Source organism: Electrona antarctica (assembly GCF_951216825.1).
Source record: "Electrona antarctica genome assembly, chromosome: 14".
NCBI lineage: Eukaryota > Metazoa > Chordata > Actinopteri > Myctophiformes > Myctophidae > Electrona > Electrona antarctica.
The window spans coordinates 2,755,037-2,771,954 of NC_136795.1; the positions used below are offsets into that span (position 1 = coordinate 2,755,037).

At 43.2% G+C, this 16,918-nt stretch overlaps 2 protein-coding genes across 2 annotated transcripts; one reads left to right on the forward strand and one right to left on the reverse strand.

Annotated features, from left to right (window-relative positions):
* Positions 1–537: 537 nt before the first annotated feature.
* LOC306936863 (zona pellucida sperm-binding protein 4-like) lies at positions 538–11,296 on the forward strand. Its single transcript, XM_079520499.1, has 12 exons — positions 538–1,056; positions 1,453–1,565; positions 1,951–2,047; positions 2,881–3,015; positions 3,743–3,921; positions 4,087–4,169; positions 4,627–4,730; positions 5,259–5,442; positions 8,265–8,409; positions 9,014–9,083; positions 9,655–9,786; positions 11,136–11,296. The coding sequence occupies exons 1-12, from the start codon at positions 852–854 to the stop codon at positions 11,276–11,278; spliced, it is 1,590 nt and encodes a 529-aa protein (XP_079376625.1). The 5' UTR covers positions 538–851; the 3' UTR covers positions 11,279–11,296.
* A 337-nt stretch (positions 11,297–11,633) lies between these two features.
* rrp7a (ribosomal RNA processing 7 homolog A) lies at positions 11,634–16,773 on the reverse strand. The gene is made up of 7 exons (XM_079520500.1): positions 16,639–16,773; positions 15,784–15,926; positions 15,316–15,438; positions 14,642–14,765; positions 12,754–12,851; positions 12,462–12,669; positions 11,634–11,802 (listed from the first exon to the last, which is right to left on the reverse strand). The coding sequence occupies exons 1-7, from the start codon at positions 16,700–16,702 to the stop codon at positions 11,717–11,719; spliced, it is 846 nt and encodes a 281-aa protein (XP_079376626.1). The 5' UTR covers positions 16,703–16,773; the 3' UTR covers positions 11,634–11,716.
* Between the last annotated feature and the right edge of the window lie 145 nt (positions 16,774–16,918).

A 16,918-nucleotide genomic window follows, 5' to 3' on the forward strand; every position in this document is an offset into this window, starting at 1 on the left:
ATAAAGCACATTCCATTACATCATGTAGGAATGTGTCCTGTCATCCTGTTGTCTGTCTAGTCTATAGTTGATTGATTGATTGATTGATTGATTGAAATATTTATTCGCGATTATAGACCTTCAATACAAAATTGGCAATATTGTTCGTGTAAATTTCAAATTAAAACCATTAAATTAAATATGTTTCCAAATTGCAATATGCTTGAATTGCAATATGCTTGAATTGGTCTTGTAATATCTTGATGACATCATCATTGCCATGATGGGTTTAGGGGACAAAACCAAATTATGGCAAGTGTTGTGAGTTCTGACTCACACTGTTTACACACGGCATGAAGCACAGCTAGGCGGCCCTTGGTTTAACGTGACATTTCAAAGGAAAGAACGGATGGCAATGAAGTGCATGATGACTAAGTGTGGTTATATAATATATAATAATTAGGTAGGCCTAACATACGCATTTATATTTCCAGGGGGATAATGATGAGACAGCTAGGGGGGCTGATGATGGCCTGGAGAGGAGGGGCTCTGTTCTGTCATTGATTTTAAACGATATCTTTCAAATGACTGAATTAACGTGTGTGTATGTCCTCATTTTTTAGTAGAATCAATGTATTAAAGGTGTATTAAAACAAATAAATAATATAGGTAGGCTACATCGCACTTCACCGATACAAAATGGCAAGTCTCCAAATGATTAGTAGTCTATAATTAATTAAAGTCACGTGATTTCTACCGCGCGACCCACAAAAACACTTCCAACCACACAAACACTGTTGTGTGTTTAAGTGAATTGAAATTGGACTCGTTGTTCGATATACACAAACATCTACACTGCAACAACAACAACAATGAATTATTGTGCATCTAATCTGTCTTTGATTTGGGTAACTGCTGCCCTCACGGCTCAATACATATTGTGTCTGTCGCACAAGAAAGAACAAATACTTATTGGGGAGAAGGATGTCGATCGTTTATTCGTACCCAAAGTTACCTGTTCCAATCGCAGAATACGTGCTGTATTTGGTCGACTGGTCCAAAGTAATCTACGCGTAGGTAAGATAGACATTTGTTTAGCCCTGAAACATGACTGTCATAAGCGTCATGTGAACCATGGCTAATATTTAATTTTGTAATTAACAGTCAAGTCAACGTTGGGCTACAACTCTGATTTAACTGGATAGACAAGAGTCACAAGACTGAATACTCAAGTGTCAAGTTAGCCCGTCTCCGGACCCCCCGGGTTGAGCTCCTTTGGACCCCGGGTCCAAAGGAGCTCAACCCGGGGGGTCCTGAGACGGGCTAGTGTCAAGTGGGCTATCAAGTTGATAGGTTTAACAATATTTAATTCCTGTACTAGTGTATTGTTATTTGTTGGGTTGATTAAATCATGTTGTAAAGATACGAATCTTTGCCTTTGATCAACAAGTGACCTTTCTCCATACAATGCAGGAGAAGATCCTGTGCATAATGTGGAACACTGTGGTGCATGGAAGAGAGATAAGAACAACACCCTCATTTTCTTCAGCAAATATGACAGCTGCTATACTCTTGTGGACATGGAGGTAAAGTATAGCCTCACTGTGTCTGTGACTCTCTGGGCCAAACAATAGCATTGATTATATCCATTTGATTAATAACCATTAGGCTATCTGAAGGCCCATTGTGAGTGAGAGTTAACCAAAAATGACAGAGTAACCTGTGTTTGTGAGATGCTAACCATGGTTGATTTGAAAACTGAAACAAAACATGAAAGTCATGTGTTACAGCCTTGATGCAAAAAATATAATTAAGGATATTGCTAAACAGCCATGGCAAGGCCTTATTATTACATATTGTTGCATTGAGGTTGGGGTGTGTCTATTTAAAAAAATAATGCAAAATATCAAATAAAATATTTTCCTTTTATAGTATAGTTTCCCATGTCTTTCTATTCTTATTTATCAACAGGGTAGCAAGGTGGTTGTACCGCTACTGGTGCAGCTGACCGGAGATGATCGGTGGTTCAGTGTCAAAATCAGCTGTCCATGGCCCTACATCACCACACGTGAGTACATGTGTGATACACAAGAGAATCGTTTGGATGGCCTTCTAATGAGAGCGCAAAATCTGTCTTGGAAGAGCCACCCATCGACTAATCTAATATACGGCAACCTTCCCTTATGTTTCTTCACTGGTCCGATCCAGAAGAGCGCAGTTTGCCGGCCACTGCTACAGAGCTGACAATGAGGTTATATCTTCCCTTCTTCTCTGGAGTCCTGCCTCAGGGCGGACCAGAGGTAGAAAGCTGTCGTTCCCTGATGTCATCGCTAGGGACACATGCTTCAGTAGGCAGGAACTGGGGGTAGCAATGAAGGACCGGTGCTTCAGTAGGCAGGAACTGGGGGTAGCAATGAAGGACCGGGAAGTCTGGCGTAGCATTGTGGAATCCATGATCTCAACCGCGGTCGAAAAATGATGATGATGTGATACACATTTTTGAGTGGTATATCCAGCTATTAGTGTAGATTCTCGTCTTATACAAACATTAAATTCCCATTGACAATGAATGGAGAATGTTACGTCATAGTGTCTGAGCAAATGAATATAGTGTCTATTTTACATGATGATGTACGATGATAAGCGTGCCCCTCACTTCACACAGGTGTGATTTTTATCCTTCATATCTGAAAACAATGGTAAAACTATTTCCTTTCCAGACTTTGGTAAATAATACTGTTTCCCCAGCCATCTGAGATGGTTCCAAGGTTTTAATGTGGATCCATCTGTCATTTTCTGTTAAATGAAAAAAGTGAGAAATGAGAGAAAATGTAAGATTATGACTGTTTGATGCACCACTGTTTGTGGGTAGTTCAGTACTAAAATATGTTGTTCCTTCAGTACTGCCTAGAAATTGTGATACCCAGAGAGATCTACGAGTGGATTGTGGCCGCCAAAATGTCTCCATTGATATCTGCCAAAAACTGGGGTGCTGCTACGATGTTCAAGATTCGACCTGCTACTACAAACGCAATGGTAATGTGTCAGGAGTACTATATTTGTGTTCTGTGTCTGCAATGTGTCACATGCAGTGACACATTGGTGTTACTTATATGTCAGCTTTACCATACTTAGCTAGGATGGAACATTACTTCAGTCATTCTAACAATGGGGGCCACCGTGCCAAACAATGACTCTGCAAAAGACAAAACCCTCTGGGCACAGGTCTCCAGTGTCTCCACCAGGCCAGGTCAGGTTGTGGCCTCCTGGTGGCGCTATAATAGGCCAATGTGAAAGATTTCACGTAAATTGCACACTGCGTTCATGATTTGAGGCTTTTTGTTCAAAACGGGCCAATCCTGCAAACTTTGAAAGCCAATGTTAGCCAATCCGGATGGAATATGAAATATCGGACAGATCCGCCTTGAGCACATGACTATAGAGATACTGTGTAACGATTTGCAGGATTTTTGGACGAAATCTGGAGGAGTAATATTCAAAAAATGTGTTTTACAAAAGTCGGCCTCCTGGTGGTGCTATAACAGGCTGTTCTGGATAAATTGGGGCAGAGGTTCATTGTTGGCATCCAGGGAGTGTGTGTGCAAAGTTTGGCATCGACCGGGTTAACGGTGCCGGAGATTAGCTGTACAGTGTACACGGACAGACGGAGGGACGCACTGATGGACGGGTTGCAAAACATACTCTCTCCCCATGCCTTCGGCCTGGTGGAGACAATAAAGTCTTTTCAACTTGTTACTTTCAGCCTGTTCCTTGGACAATCACTTGGTGTTCTCTGTGAAGACTGCAGTCAGTGAGTTCCCATTCGGTCCCAGCAGTCTCGTGGTTAAGAATCAGCCACACGCTCGCTGCTCCCCTGCAGTCACCACTGCAGACACTGCCGTTTTCAAGATTTGTGTCATGGACTGTGGCTTGAAGATGGAGGTAATTCCACATGTGCCTCCTCCATCACACCATCACATTGGGCTTTTTACTTTAGTCTTTACATTGTCTTTGACAGTGACACACACACATACGCGTGTTTGTGTGTGTGAGAGAAAGAAGTTCATTAATCCGGCTTCTCTCCCGTCTGTCTTACTTTTGTTGTAGGTTGTGGGAGATGTGTTGAGGTATGAGGTGGAAGTGGAGACAGTGGGGCAGACCAAAACTCTGAGCCAACATCCACCATTCAGGTGCCTATATTTCCTACAATTCACAGGATGAAACCATCCCTTTTATGCCCAGCTTTGTGTGTGTGCGTGTGTATACCCCATAGCGATGATTTGATTGGCTGAGGGCTTAAAAAAGTGAGGACGCCAAAAGTGATTGCATGATGATAAGAGTGCCCCTCACTTACTTCACACAAGTGTGATTTTATTATATAAGTTGAACAATTTATCAAAACCTGGCATGGCCGTTGGATGAAAGAGGGGTGTATAAGAACAATTATGTCTGTTGTGAGAACTTGTGACATCATGTGGGCACCTGGCTGTAGTCTGATTATTAATTAGACCCACAATATCTTCATAATTCTGTGTCCATTTTGTTATATTATCAGAGGAAGAGATCCACATACATACTGCGTTACTGACTGCACATTGCGGGAGATGACCATGTTTTTGTGCACCTTATTCAATGTGGGTTTTACAGGCTACAGGTCCAGTGTGAGACTGCAGCATCGTTATACCTTGCCACCAATCCACCTCCTGTGACTGCCTTGGGGACCTTTGGAGTTCAAATGAGAATTGCAACAGGTACATGAAATTAGATTTGGATTTTATGATTTTAAGAATGAAATTTCAGAAAAGAAACTCAAGTCACATTGCAACTGCATAGGATAGAGCGTCGCAGCGACAAGGGCCCAGGAAATACTTCCCTGTTAATTTTTCCCCATAGACTTTTCAAAATATTTATTTAAAGACTCTTGTTGTTGTGACAAATCATGTCAATGAACACAATGTTTTGGGCCGATCAAATAATTAGTACGAAGAAAATAAAGGCAGGGTACAACACTTTGTTTTTTTTCTTCTTACTAATTATTTGATCGGCCCAAAACATTGTGTTTTGTCACAAGAGTTGGCTTTGTCCGCGGCGTAAACGTCTTTAGTTTAAATAAATACTTTTTGAAACGTCTATGGGGAAAATGGGGGATTATTTCATAGGAACTCCTAGGACTGCAGCACTCTATTGTGGCAGCCTACTGATATGTTTAAGTGCTTAACAGTCAATACAATGTAATCTTCACAAAACATCAACTATTGTCCTTTTGTCTTTTACTCCAGATGTATCATTCACCTCCTTCTTCCCTGAAGACCAGCTGCCTGTCTCCTTCCCCCTCCGTGAAGTCATATATGTGGAGATTTCAATCGCTCCACCCTTTCTAGAACGCACCGTCTCCCTGCGTGTACGAGACTGTTTCGCTTACCCAGCCTCCAGACAATCTGTGTGGACACTCCTCTATGATGGGTGAGTCATGACATTGCCCTTGCCCTCAGACGAGGCAAATAAGAGCATGTAAAGAAAAGTAACGGAAGTAACAAACCTACTGTACGTTTTTCTCACCTCCCTCCATCCAAACTTCTTCAGGCGATGAAACCTACTATACAGCACATTACGGTCAGCTTGACACTGCAGCTTTGATTGCATACAGGTGGCCTACACTACAGGGCAGCCCTCTGTGGATTTAGTGTGTCCCATCTGAGCTCCTCCCCGAGTTCCAAGGAACTTGAACGTGCTGACCCTGCATCGAAGATACTGTAGGTGCACGCTCTCCCCTCAGCTTACTGAAGTCCACGATCAGCTACTTAGTCGTGTTGACGTTGTTCTCCTTGCGTCAGAGTGCCAGTGATCTGACCTCATCCCTGTAGGCAATACTCATCATTGTTGACTATATCTGGCCTATCACTGTCATGCCATCAGTGTACACGATGATGACATTGGAGCTGTGCGTGGATATGCGGTCACGAGTGTCCTGGGAGTAAAGGAGAGGGCTCAGCATGCATCCCTGGGGGGCTCCTTTGCTGAAGGTCAGGGGGTCACCTGTCAGCGTTTCGTCAGGAAGTCTACTCTAGTGTCCGGCTACACACGCTTGGGTGCAGCCCAGGGTCTCTGAGCTTTATGTCAAGCCTTTTTGAGACTACTATGGTGTTGAAAGTCGAGCTGTAATACACAAACAACATGCATACTTCATTTCTTTCCGGTATCTGATGCTACTGTTGAGTTGCGTGAGACCACTATTCCTGCTGGCCTAGTGGTCCAGGCGCATGCCACATATACGTAGGCTCTGGCCTAGTGGTCCAGGCGCATGCCACATATAGGCTCTGGCCTAGTGTTCCAGGCGCATGCCACATATAGGCTCTGGCCTAGTGGTCCAGGCGCATGCCACATATACGTAGGCTCTGGCCTAGTGGTCCATCATGCCACATATAGGCTCTGGCCTAGTGGTCCAGGCGCATGCCACATATAGGCTCTGGCCTAGTGGTCCATCATGCCACATATAGGCTCTGGCCTAGTGGTCCAGGCGCATGCCACATATAGGCTCTGGCCTAGTGGTCCATCATGCCACATATACGTAGGCTCTGGCCTAGCGGTCCAGGCGCATGCCACATATACGTAGGCTCTGGCCTAGTGGTCCATCATGCCACATATACGTAGGCTCTGGCCTAGTGGTCCATCATGCCACATATACGTAGGCTCTGGCCTAGTGGTCCATCATGCCACATATAGGCTCTGGCCTAGTGGTCCATCATGCCACATATACGTAGGCTCTGGCCTAGTGGTCCAGGCGCATGCCACATATACGTAGGCTCTGGCCTAGTGGTCCATCATGCCACATATACGTAGGCTCTGGCCTAGTGGTCCATCATGCCACATATACGTAGGCTCTGGCCTAGTGGTCCATCATGCCACATATACGTAGGCTCTGGCCTAGTGGTCCATCATGCCACATATACGTAGGCTCTGGCCTAGTGGTCCATCATGCCACATATACGTAGGCTCTGGCCTGACAGCGAGTCGTGTGTTCCGAGTCCCGTTCACGACGACCTTTGCTGCATGTCTCTACCCTTCTCTCTCCCTCTTTCCTGTCAACCTCCACTTGAAACTATCAATAAAGGCAGAAAATCCAAAAACAAATCTTTAAAAAAGAGAGTGGTGTGAGTAGGCCCTACATTGCCGGATCTGAAAGCACCATAACATGCGTGGGGGTGTGACCCATACCTTGTTGTTGATCCATGGTTTCTGGTTGGGGTAGGTCTTTTTTGGAACAATAGGTGCTCTTTTACTTATATGTGGAGTGTAGGGAATAGCTGTTTGTTGGGGCATTCCACATTTTGTGGCATAATAGTATACTACTGTATTCATCCCCTTTCCCCATGTTTGTGCTGAATCTGGGGGAATGAGATCAGTGGAGCTCAGGTCTGGTGTGGTGCCTCGTGCCTTACTCGCTCTTTTGAAGCAGTTCGACAAGTACATGGGCACTGGTCCCTTGAGTACATGGGCACTGGTCCCTTGAGTACATGGGCACTGGTCCCTTGAGTACATGGGCACTGGTCCCTTGAGTACATGGGCACTGGTCCCTTGAGTACATGGGCACTGGTCCCTTGAGTACATGGGCACTGGTCCCTTGAGTACATGGGCACTGGTCCCTTGAGTACATGGGCACTGGTCCCTTGAGTACATGGGCACTGGTCCCTTGAGTACATGGGCACTGGTCCCTTGAGTACATGGGTACTGGTCCCTTGAGTACATGGGCACTGGTCCCTTGAGTACATGGGCACTGGTCCCTTGAGTACATGGGCACTGGTCCCTTGAGTACATGGGCACTGGTCCCTTGAGTACATGGGCACTGGTCCCTTGAGTACATGGGCACTGGTCCCTTGAGTACATGGGCACTGGTCCCTTGAGTACATGGGCACTGGTCCCTTGAGTATCTTGAAAACGGCATTGTATGTTCCGGCCAGATTCAAACCTCCGTCTCAACGACAGGCTCACTTTGTAGCCTCTGCTTGGATGGAGGATGGTCAGAGCTTCCAAGCCATGGGCGGTGCAGAGCTTTATCATCATCTCGTAATGGGGTATAATAAGTGATCAAAAATACGGGTCACTCACCACGGGATGGGTGCAAATGACATGCTTAGCTGGGAAAGACCTTTTTGAGGTCTGATGCGTCACCTGAATTAATACCCAATTTGTAAAAGTTTATGTTTAATTTCTTGTTACTCATTAATGTTATTACATAACACTTATGTAGGCTAACACATTGCCCCCGGCCCCAACACTGTTAACAGGTGTCCTAACGCTGTGGATGACATGAGAAGTTCCGTTCCCAAGGACAGCCATGGGAATTCAACATCCAACTCCCAGGTCCGGCAGTTTTATGTCAAGACCTTTGCCTTTGTGGACCCTCATACTGGCCATCCAAGCGTGGAGGAGGTAAAGTCTTCTCATCAGCCTATTGCTGTGATAAAAGACTGTCAAATTGTATAAACAGCTTTTATACAACAGTCATTTTCTTTGTATATTGAAAGCAATCCTGGTTGTGAGATCAATTAACTGCCTACACCATGGGCAGCAGTGGCTCGGGAGGTAGAGCGGCCGTCTTGGAATGCAAAGGTTCCAAGTTCGATTCCCGGCTCCTCCTGGATAAGTGTCGAGGTGTCCTTGAGCAAGACACTGACTGAACCCCTAACTGCAGCCAATGAGCTGGTTGGTGCCTTGCAAGGTTTCCACCTCCATCATCAATGGGTGAATGTGAACACCCTTCTGCATCCGTTTTGTGTACTCTGGCACCATCTATTGGTTCAGTGCGTAAATGTGCTGTAAATGTGGCATACATAAATAAAATCTTTTTAATTGGGTGGTGTGGGATGTTAAGATTAAAATGAAACTTGTATAATTTAGTCTTCATTAGTAGGGGAACATAATGAATGACTGCTTTAATTGGGTGGTGTGGGATGTTAAGATTAAAATTAAACTTGTATCATTTAGTCTTCATTAGTAGGGGAACATAATAAATGACTGCTTTAAACTATTTCAGATATACTTCTACTGCTGGGTGGAAATCTGCACAGAGGATGTGGAGTGTGCACAGCCCTGCATGATTACCTGTGAGTTTTGAGACATTTCAATTAACCCATTTTATTTAGAGCTGAGGACGATTCTACAAATAAATCATGACAGCTTTCTGAAAAACCCATGTTTCTGTCAGTGGTTCTCAGACTATTTCATGTCAAGGACCCCCAGAATTATCTGTATTTGTCCGCCGACCTCCATCTGAAAATATGTTGTTCCAGTGACCTCCCCAGAAGCAAAGATTTGAGTTGAAAACGTTTGCTCTGAAAGAATATATATTCAAAGATTTGCACCACATTTTCACAATTTTTCAAAAATAGCAGACCTACGAGCTTGTAGATCTGCTATTTTTCAATATCTAAAGTGTAACATAATGTTCAAAACACCAACAGGGGTTCCCGCCCAAAATGGGCTAATGCTGCATCTCTGGATAAATGTCTGTTTTAATTCTAACGGATGTATTGTCTTTATATAATCAGGACGTTTAATCTGATCGTATTTATTGACTAGGTCTACAATATTTGAATGTCATGCCGTTAGTTTGAAAGAGTAGGCATTGCTTTGTTCAAACTGTTCCGTTGCTCTTGTGCGATTTTCCTTCTACAGCATCCGAGAATGAGAGGCAGAGGAGGGAGGCTTCATCTGGATCCAGACAGGCCCAGTTTGTCTCTTTTGGACCTCTGTGGATGGATCAGAACAGCACCGGACCAGCGGAGAATCCATGTGAACAGGATATAGGTAGGCGTAGGCCCTACGTGACTTGTCTGTCTAGAAGAAACCACCTAACTCCGAAATGTTCATTTCTTTTCTGAAAGAGAAAACATCTAGCTTAAGTGGAGTTAAAGCTGCTATAAGCAATAGTCAATTTTAATGACTTTTTATTTGTTATTCAGACAGCCAGCAATGGGTAGAACGCTCCCAAAAAGATTTAGTCTCTGTGACACATCTAGGGGCCGCAATCTGCATTCAAAGATGTTCCTAGAAGCTTTGTCATTGTTCGAAAAAACCCCAGAATCAATCAACAATCAGAAAGTAGACAGGCAAATCGACCAATGGCAAAGCTTCTAGGAAAATCTTTGAATGCAGATTGCGGCCCCTAGATGTGTCACAGAGACTACATTATTTTGGGAGCGTTCTAGCCATTGCTGGCTGTCTGAATACCTTAAAAAAATAAAAGGTCATTACAATTTTGACGTACTATTGCTTATCGCAGCTTTAAGTGGTTTCTTCCAGACAGCAACGTTATAATTGTCGTTATATATTTGTCGCTGGCGTGGAGGAAAACGTGAATGTCCAAAACCGTACATTTCAGGACATTAGGAAAAAATAACCTGTGTTCTGGTTAATAATTTATAAAACCACGTTCAACCTTGTGTCCATTTTGGGCATGTATGTGATGTTATAGGCAATACAAAATATGCTATTTTCATCCAACATTGTCATAAGTGAAAGTGAAATGAACACCATTAAAGGGGATGAGTTCAATATTGACAGAACAAAATTCGAATTTTATTGATTCCAAAGAACATTTGTGAAAATGTACAATTAGCCCTTCGCTAAGTCACTCCCCAACGGCCCAACCCGTCCAATAGGCACGTTAGCAGCGAGGAGACAGTGCAAGGTGTCCTTCTCCCCCATGGAGATGCATGTTAAATGACGGGATTTCTCCCTATAAATCGATCATTTCAGTAGCATCAAGAGCATCAAAATGTCTTCTAAATCTAGTCCACCAGGCCTGCAGTAGGCTATGCACTCGACACATTTGCATAACATTATTTAAATAAACTAGAAATACGAGGAAATGACAGAGGGAGAAAAACTTTTAATGACCACCCGATAGGAGTTTATGTTGCACGGTAAGACTACGGCCATCACCTGGGTCGTGTAACTTTCGACGTTAAGCCGTGTATATGTTCAACAACACAGCCATGCTAAAATAACATTGACAGCCATGAGGTGGCGAAAGCTTGACCTGCATATTAGCAACAGTTGCTAAACTATTTGGATTGGCATTGGACAATCGCTTTTTAGCGAGGGGCTAATTGGCATAGATTTTAATTACAAACTTCCATTTCTCCCTTCCTCAGTGTTTCAGGTTACAATGGGTGCTCTCTCTGCCGTGAGCGCTGCTCTGCTGCTGCTGCTGTTATCTGTCGTCTTGTCAATGATGAGGAAACGCCCACTAACAGCTTGTGATGTTATGCCACCAAGCATTAGTCCATGTCAATAAAGCACACATGATATTTCACACAGTGCATCATTTATTCTAGAGTCCTGAGATGTAGGTTTCTAACCCATTTTGGGGTTGGGAACCCCTTTTGGTGTTATGCATTATGTTATGCTTTAGCTATTAAAATAGCAGATCTACAAGCTAATAGCGCCACCGAGTGGCACGCTACGAGCTTGTAGGTCTGCTATTTTTGAAAAATCGAAGAACCACTGACATAGAAACATAGCTTTTTCAGAAAACTGTCAGGATGTAGAAGACATTTTTAGAATCTCATCTCAGGTCAAAATGGGTTAAATTTTAAGGCTTTCTATACTCTAGATAGAAACCCAAAATGAACAAAACGCCTCACTAGAAGTAATATCCACAAAAGGAGTACTTTATTTTTGTGACAATATATAAAGAAAACAATGGAACGGAGATGTACGGGCAGCTGTTGGTTTAGTAAGGTCGGAACTTTCTCTGTGCTCTCAGCACAGATATTCTCTGTTTGTCCTCTTCAAACTTTTTCCTTAGTTCAGCGATATCTGAAAGACACAGTAGTTGCATTTAGAACGAGTTCAGCTACAGTAGTATAGCAACAACCGCCAAGCTCTACAAAGCACTGACGGGCTTCTAAAGCTGTTCCAAGTATATTCCCAACCACAGTATTTGTAAGAGGAATTCTGCAGTTCCATCTTACAATCCTGTGCATCACATTTTAACAACTTAAACCCTACTTTGACTGGGGTTCCCCAGGGGTCTATACAAAAGTTGGTACTCTCCTTTTTGTCCCTATACACAAAATATTTTTGCCGAAAATAGCCAATCTACATGCTCGCAATGTGTTGTGAGCTGTTGATCTGCTACTTTCACTCAATGTTTGCCCTCGAAAAGGGACTGAATCTGACTCAAGACCCATGCCACTGATTATTTACCGTAATGGTGCCTTTATCCAAGGCGCATAGATTGTGCATCAATTCACCCATTCATACACCGATGGCGGCGGAAACTATGCAAGGCCCCAACCAGCACATCAGGAGCAATTGGGGTTTAGTGTCTTCCCCAAGGACACTTCGACACTAACTCTGGGGGAGCCCAGGTCTTATGTGCCATCCACTAAAGCAGAAATGCCTTTAACAAGAAAACACGCTCCTTCACAGGCTCAGTACTCCCCAGGTTTACATAAAATGCATAATGAACTTACGTTCTTTCTGTGTGTTTCTGTGCTGCCAGGTGTAAAAGTTCATGAGCTCCTTCCTCTTCTTCTTCCTGATCTCCTTCTGTAGAGTCCTCTTATTGGCTGCCTCGCTGTGGGGGCGGGCCTTGACACCTTTGTTTCCTCTCGTGACTTTCACCCATCCCTCTTCATCTTCCTGCTGCTTCTCAGCCTCCTCCTTCTGGAGCTCCTCTTCCTGCAACAAAGATGGACGTCTTAGGGGCTAGAATCAGTGGAGCAAATGTGTTGATGTTGGAGGTAAAGCTACAATAATCCTCACCTTGTCTTTCCTCACATCGTAGTCTTGCATGAAGGTGTCAACCTTTGCTTGCAGCGTATCTGGAGGAATGAACGACTCCTTGTACTGCCCAATCCATTCTGGGGAGAAAAAAAAACAAAGAAATTAAAGAAACCACCGGTTGAAGAGATTTGAATGTGTTCATGGCTTTATATACCGGTAATAAGTATTTCAGCAACCTCCCAACTGAAATGTGCATAGTAAACTACGGTATTGCTTTGTGTAGAAACGGCGGCTTTCACTGAAAGAATATCCAAAATAGACAACATTGTTTAGGACTTGAAGGAAGCGGGGGTGGATGTAGCCCTAGATAGAATGTCTGATCTTATATACAAAATACACAGCTATAGATCAGTCCTATCCACGCAGTGTTAGCAGACTGACTTTTAACTTTTAGTGCTGCGTACTACTCACCCAATAATTAATTCCTAAGACTTGGTGTCAGATAGATTGTCATCTAGTTTCATATCTAGAGGATTGAGTGCTTAATGGCATGTCTGTTATTACGGCTGTATTAACCAATGGGCACTCACGTGCCTCTGACACTGCTAATTATCTCATTGCAAAGCTGTGTTTCCTGTTGCTATATAATGAGTGTTAGTGTTAGTGAGTAAAATACCTCCCCTTTTCCACGTGTGCACACGAACCTGACATTCTCTCTGGGCGAGGGGACAGAAATGAGTGGAGGACTAAACATATCAAAACTTCCTTTGGGAAGCACAAACGTATACACAATTGGCATGGAGTGATTAATTACCCTGGGCCTAGACCAATCGCAACGCACCTATCAAATGTGTTTCCCAAACATTAGGGACTTTAAGCAACGATGGTTTTCAGGACGGCTCCGCTAGGCGGAAGTACGGCGGCTATGTGACACCGTCGCCGTAGCTGTCAAAATCGTTAAGCAAACAGCCGTCGGCGACAGCGACATTGGTTCCCATGGTGACGCGTCTATGCAGCGTGTGTCAAACAAACACTTTTTTTTTTTTTAAACACCCCGTCGCGCGTCAGCTAACTTGCCGATATTGCTTAATTCTTACATGCACAGGACATGATCAGCAGTGGAAAGCGGAAGGTGCTGGAGCAATCTGTTATTCTAAAACCGTTTTAATAAACATATGACATATGGTATTAGTGTTATTTCTTCATTCAGAGCATGCCAACACATTACACAGCATAAGAGAGGTGATGGAGCAATCGGTGTAAATGTATGAATTCAATAAACATGGTTATGACATGGCGTTATAGACACTACGTGTAAGTGTAGGTTCTTCCGTAGTAGAAAGGGCTGCGACAGCAAGCAGGTTTATGTATCGAGCACTTCCATTTTTGGTTGCCGGAGCCGACTGCCGTAGCCGTCGTTGCTTAAAGTCCCTATTGACTGTTCCCAAAGGAACTTTTCATATGTTCAGTCCAACAGTCATTTCAGGTCAGGCCCTTGTCGCTGACAGAGAATGTTGTCTGTGTGAATCTCGTGGATGAATGAGGCATCTGCAAATTAATAGTTTAATGTGAAATATTTACTGATGCATTTTCAAATACCCGTATATTACCAAATAGTAGCCGACTAATATTGCAAATAACGGCCCATGGGCGGTTATATGGACGAGGCGGTTATTACGCAAAATGGTGTCAGAACATGGGCCGTTATTTGGTAGTGGGCGGCTATTTCAGTAAGGGCTGTTATTTGGAAATATACGGTAGTTTATTTGTCACACTCGATGTAAGGACCTTTACTCTAATACCTGTAAGCCATGTGGTTCACTAACCCTAACACCAGAATGTTCTCCTAGGTTTTTTCCTTTTATTGTCAATGTAGTATTTTGTGTCTGCACCAACAGACAACGAAGAATGATCTAATCTAACTTACTTTGTACACCGGTCTTCACTGTCTGCTCCTCTGTAGAGACCACCAATGGCACATCATGGGGGTGAGACTTAGCTGCTGAAATACTGGAGCCTTTCTCGAACACCACGTAGCCCACTTTGAAACCCTATAGACGGACAGACAGACATTGATGCAAGGGGCAAATTATGGATACATTGGATACAATACATTACCTGAAATAGGAGTGACAAGTACCAGAAAACATTGATTCCATGCTGGGCCCTGAATCTGGTGTCTGAAGTCCTACACCCAATATATTTCACACAGATTTGCACAATGGACATTGTTATTACACGGTTTTGAATGCTTTATTCTGATTGGTCAATTGCCAAATTCAGTGGTCTGTTTATTTCTGGACAATGACCGCTCCGCTCTATAACAGACCAATGCCTAATCAACACCGAGTGCCGCGCTATGAGCTTGTAGGTCTGGGGGGGGGGGGGGGGTGTAAACCTATGTTTCTATATCGGTGGTACTCAATATTACCTGTCAGGATTTAGAAGACATTTTTTAAATTTCATTACATTATCCCTTACTTGACATTCATAACATTTTTGCCCAAAATAAGGAAGCCAGGTAAGTGAATTGGTCAAAACCACGGTGTGGTTAAGGAGGTGTAATGATACGGTCACTGTGAGATAAACATGAACACAAACCTGTTTTTTAGCTGGTTGGAAGACGTTGCTCAAATGGGGTTCAGGTTCAGAGGAACCAGGCTGGTCCATCAACGATACTGACTGTACAGTGCCAAACTGAGAGAATAGTTGCTTAACCACCACCTGCAACAACAAAAATGAGACGTGTTGTATGCCAAACCCCCAAATAAAATGTGCATAGTAAACAACAGTATGGCTTTGTGTAGAGAAACAGTAGAAAAGTCTTTACTTCTTCCTACTCCTTTTTGAACTTCAGGTGGAAGATCAATGATCACATTGTTGTCGTTATCATTTTCTTATTTCATTCAAAAAATAAATGTATGCATTTTTATTTTACTGTTTTACCTGAATGTTCAAAATAAAGATCAAATCAAAGCTCTGACATACCATAAGTGGCTTTCACTGAAAGAATATGAATATCGCAAACATCTACATGGAAAGGTGTTTTTAAATTGGAAAACGACCTACCTTTGAGCAATAAGGAGGAATGTTTAGGACGAACAATGTTCTGTCTAGGGGTCTGTTCGTCGTTTTCTCCGCTCGAACTCTGTGCTCTTTCACGTACACCTTGTGCTGCGCAACACTGTCTGGGGTGAACTGTAAGGACAACACTGCCGTAAAAGACAGAAATAAAGTCAACATACATAATATTAAATACATACCGGTACATACATTCAGCACTGGGACATTCACGGGAGCGTACCTATGTTCCCCAGGTTCTATGTTCCCCACCATGCAAAAAAAGGTTCTTTGTTCCCCACTTAGAATAAACCTAACCTAGTAATTCTAGTAAGACAAAATATTTTAGCAACTTAGTCCTAGTGTTACTTTTAGTAGCAAATTCTGATTTAAGCTCAGTCTTTGAACAATCCATTGAACTTCAGGCCTGCCTAGGCTACTTAAACTATCTAATTAACACTGGAATAAAATACACTAAAACATAATTGCTCTTCAACAAAGATGGCAAAAACAAACAATCTTTGTTCTGTACTTGTACATTATTATAGTACAAAACACTGAAGTCCTTAAACCAGAAACCTAACGCTAACCCTAAACCCTAAGGTAAGTGGGGAACATAGAACCTAAGGAACATAGGTACGCTCCCCATACATTCAGCACTGGGACATTCACAAAAGAAAACGTACACAGTATTGGCAGTACTGTACTGCAGCAAGCACATTGTAACGTCGACACAGGATTGCAGGAGGTGCTGCTTTACGGATATACGATACGTTAAAGATCGCACGAGTGAACACTTATTATTTCTGTACGACGAGTAGTTGTCAACATAATGTATTTTGATGTAAATTATATATTTAATACCTGCAAATCCCCCAGGAATGACCAAAGCTTGACTAAAGCCATGTTTCTTCTTGTAAGGCGCCATGTTTGTTTTTTGGTGTAACCTTTTACACAGGAAGTAGATGCCGTCTTCTTCTTCTTCTTCTTCTTGTGATTTCCGGCAGACTGTATGCCTTCCGGCACATTGCTGCCCTCCGCAGGTTGGGAATATATCCCCTTTGGTGTTCTCCTCAATGAGAAGTAGATGCCGTCGACGCCGGCACTGGTAGTTGTAGTCAAATATGTTGGGGCCTTTTTTTTG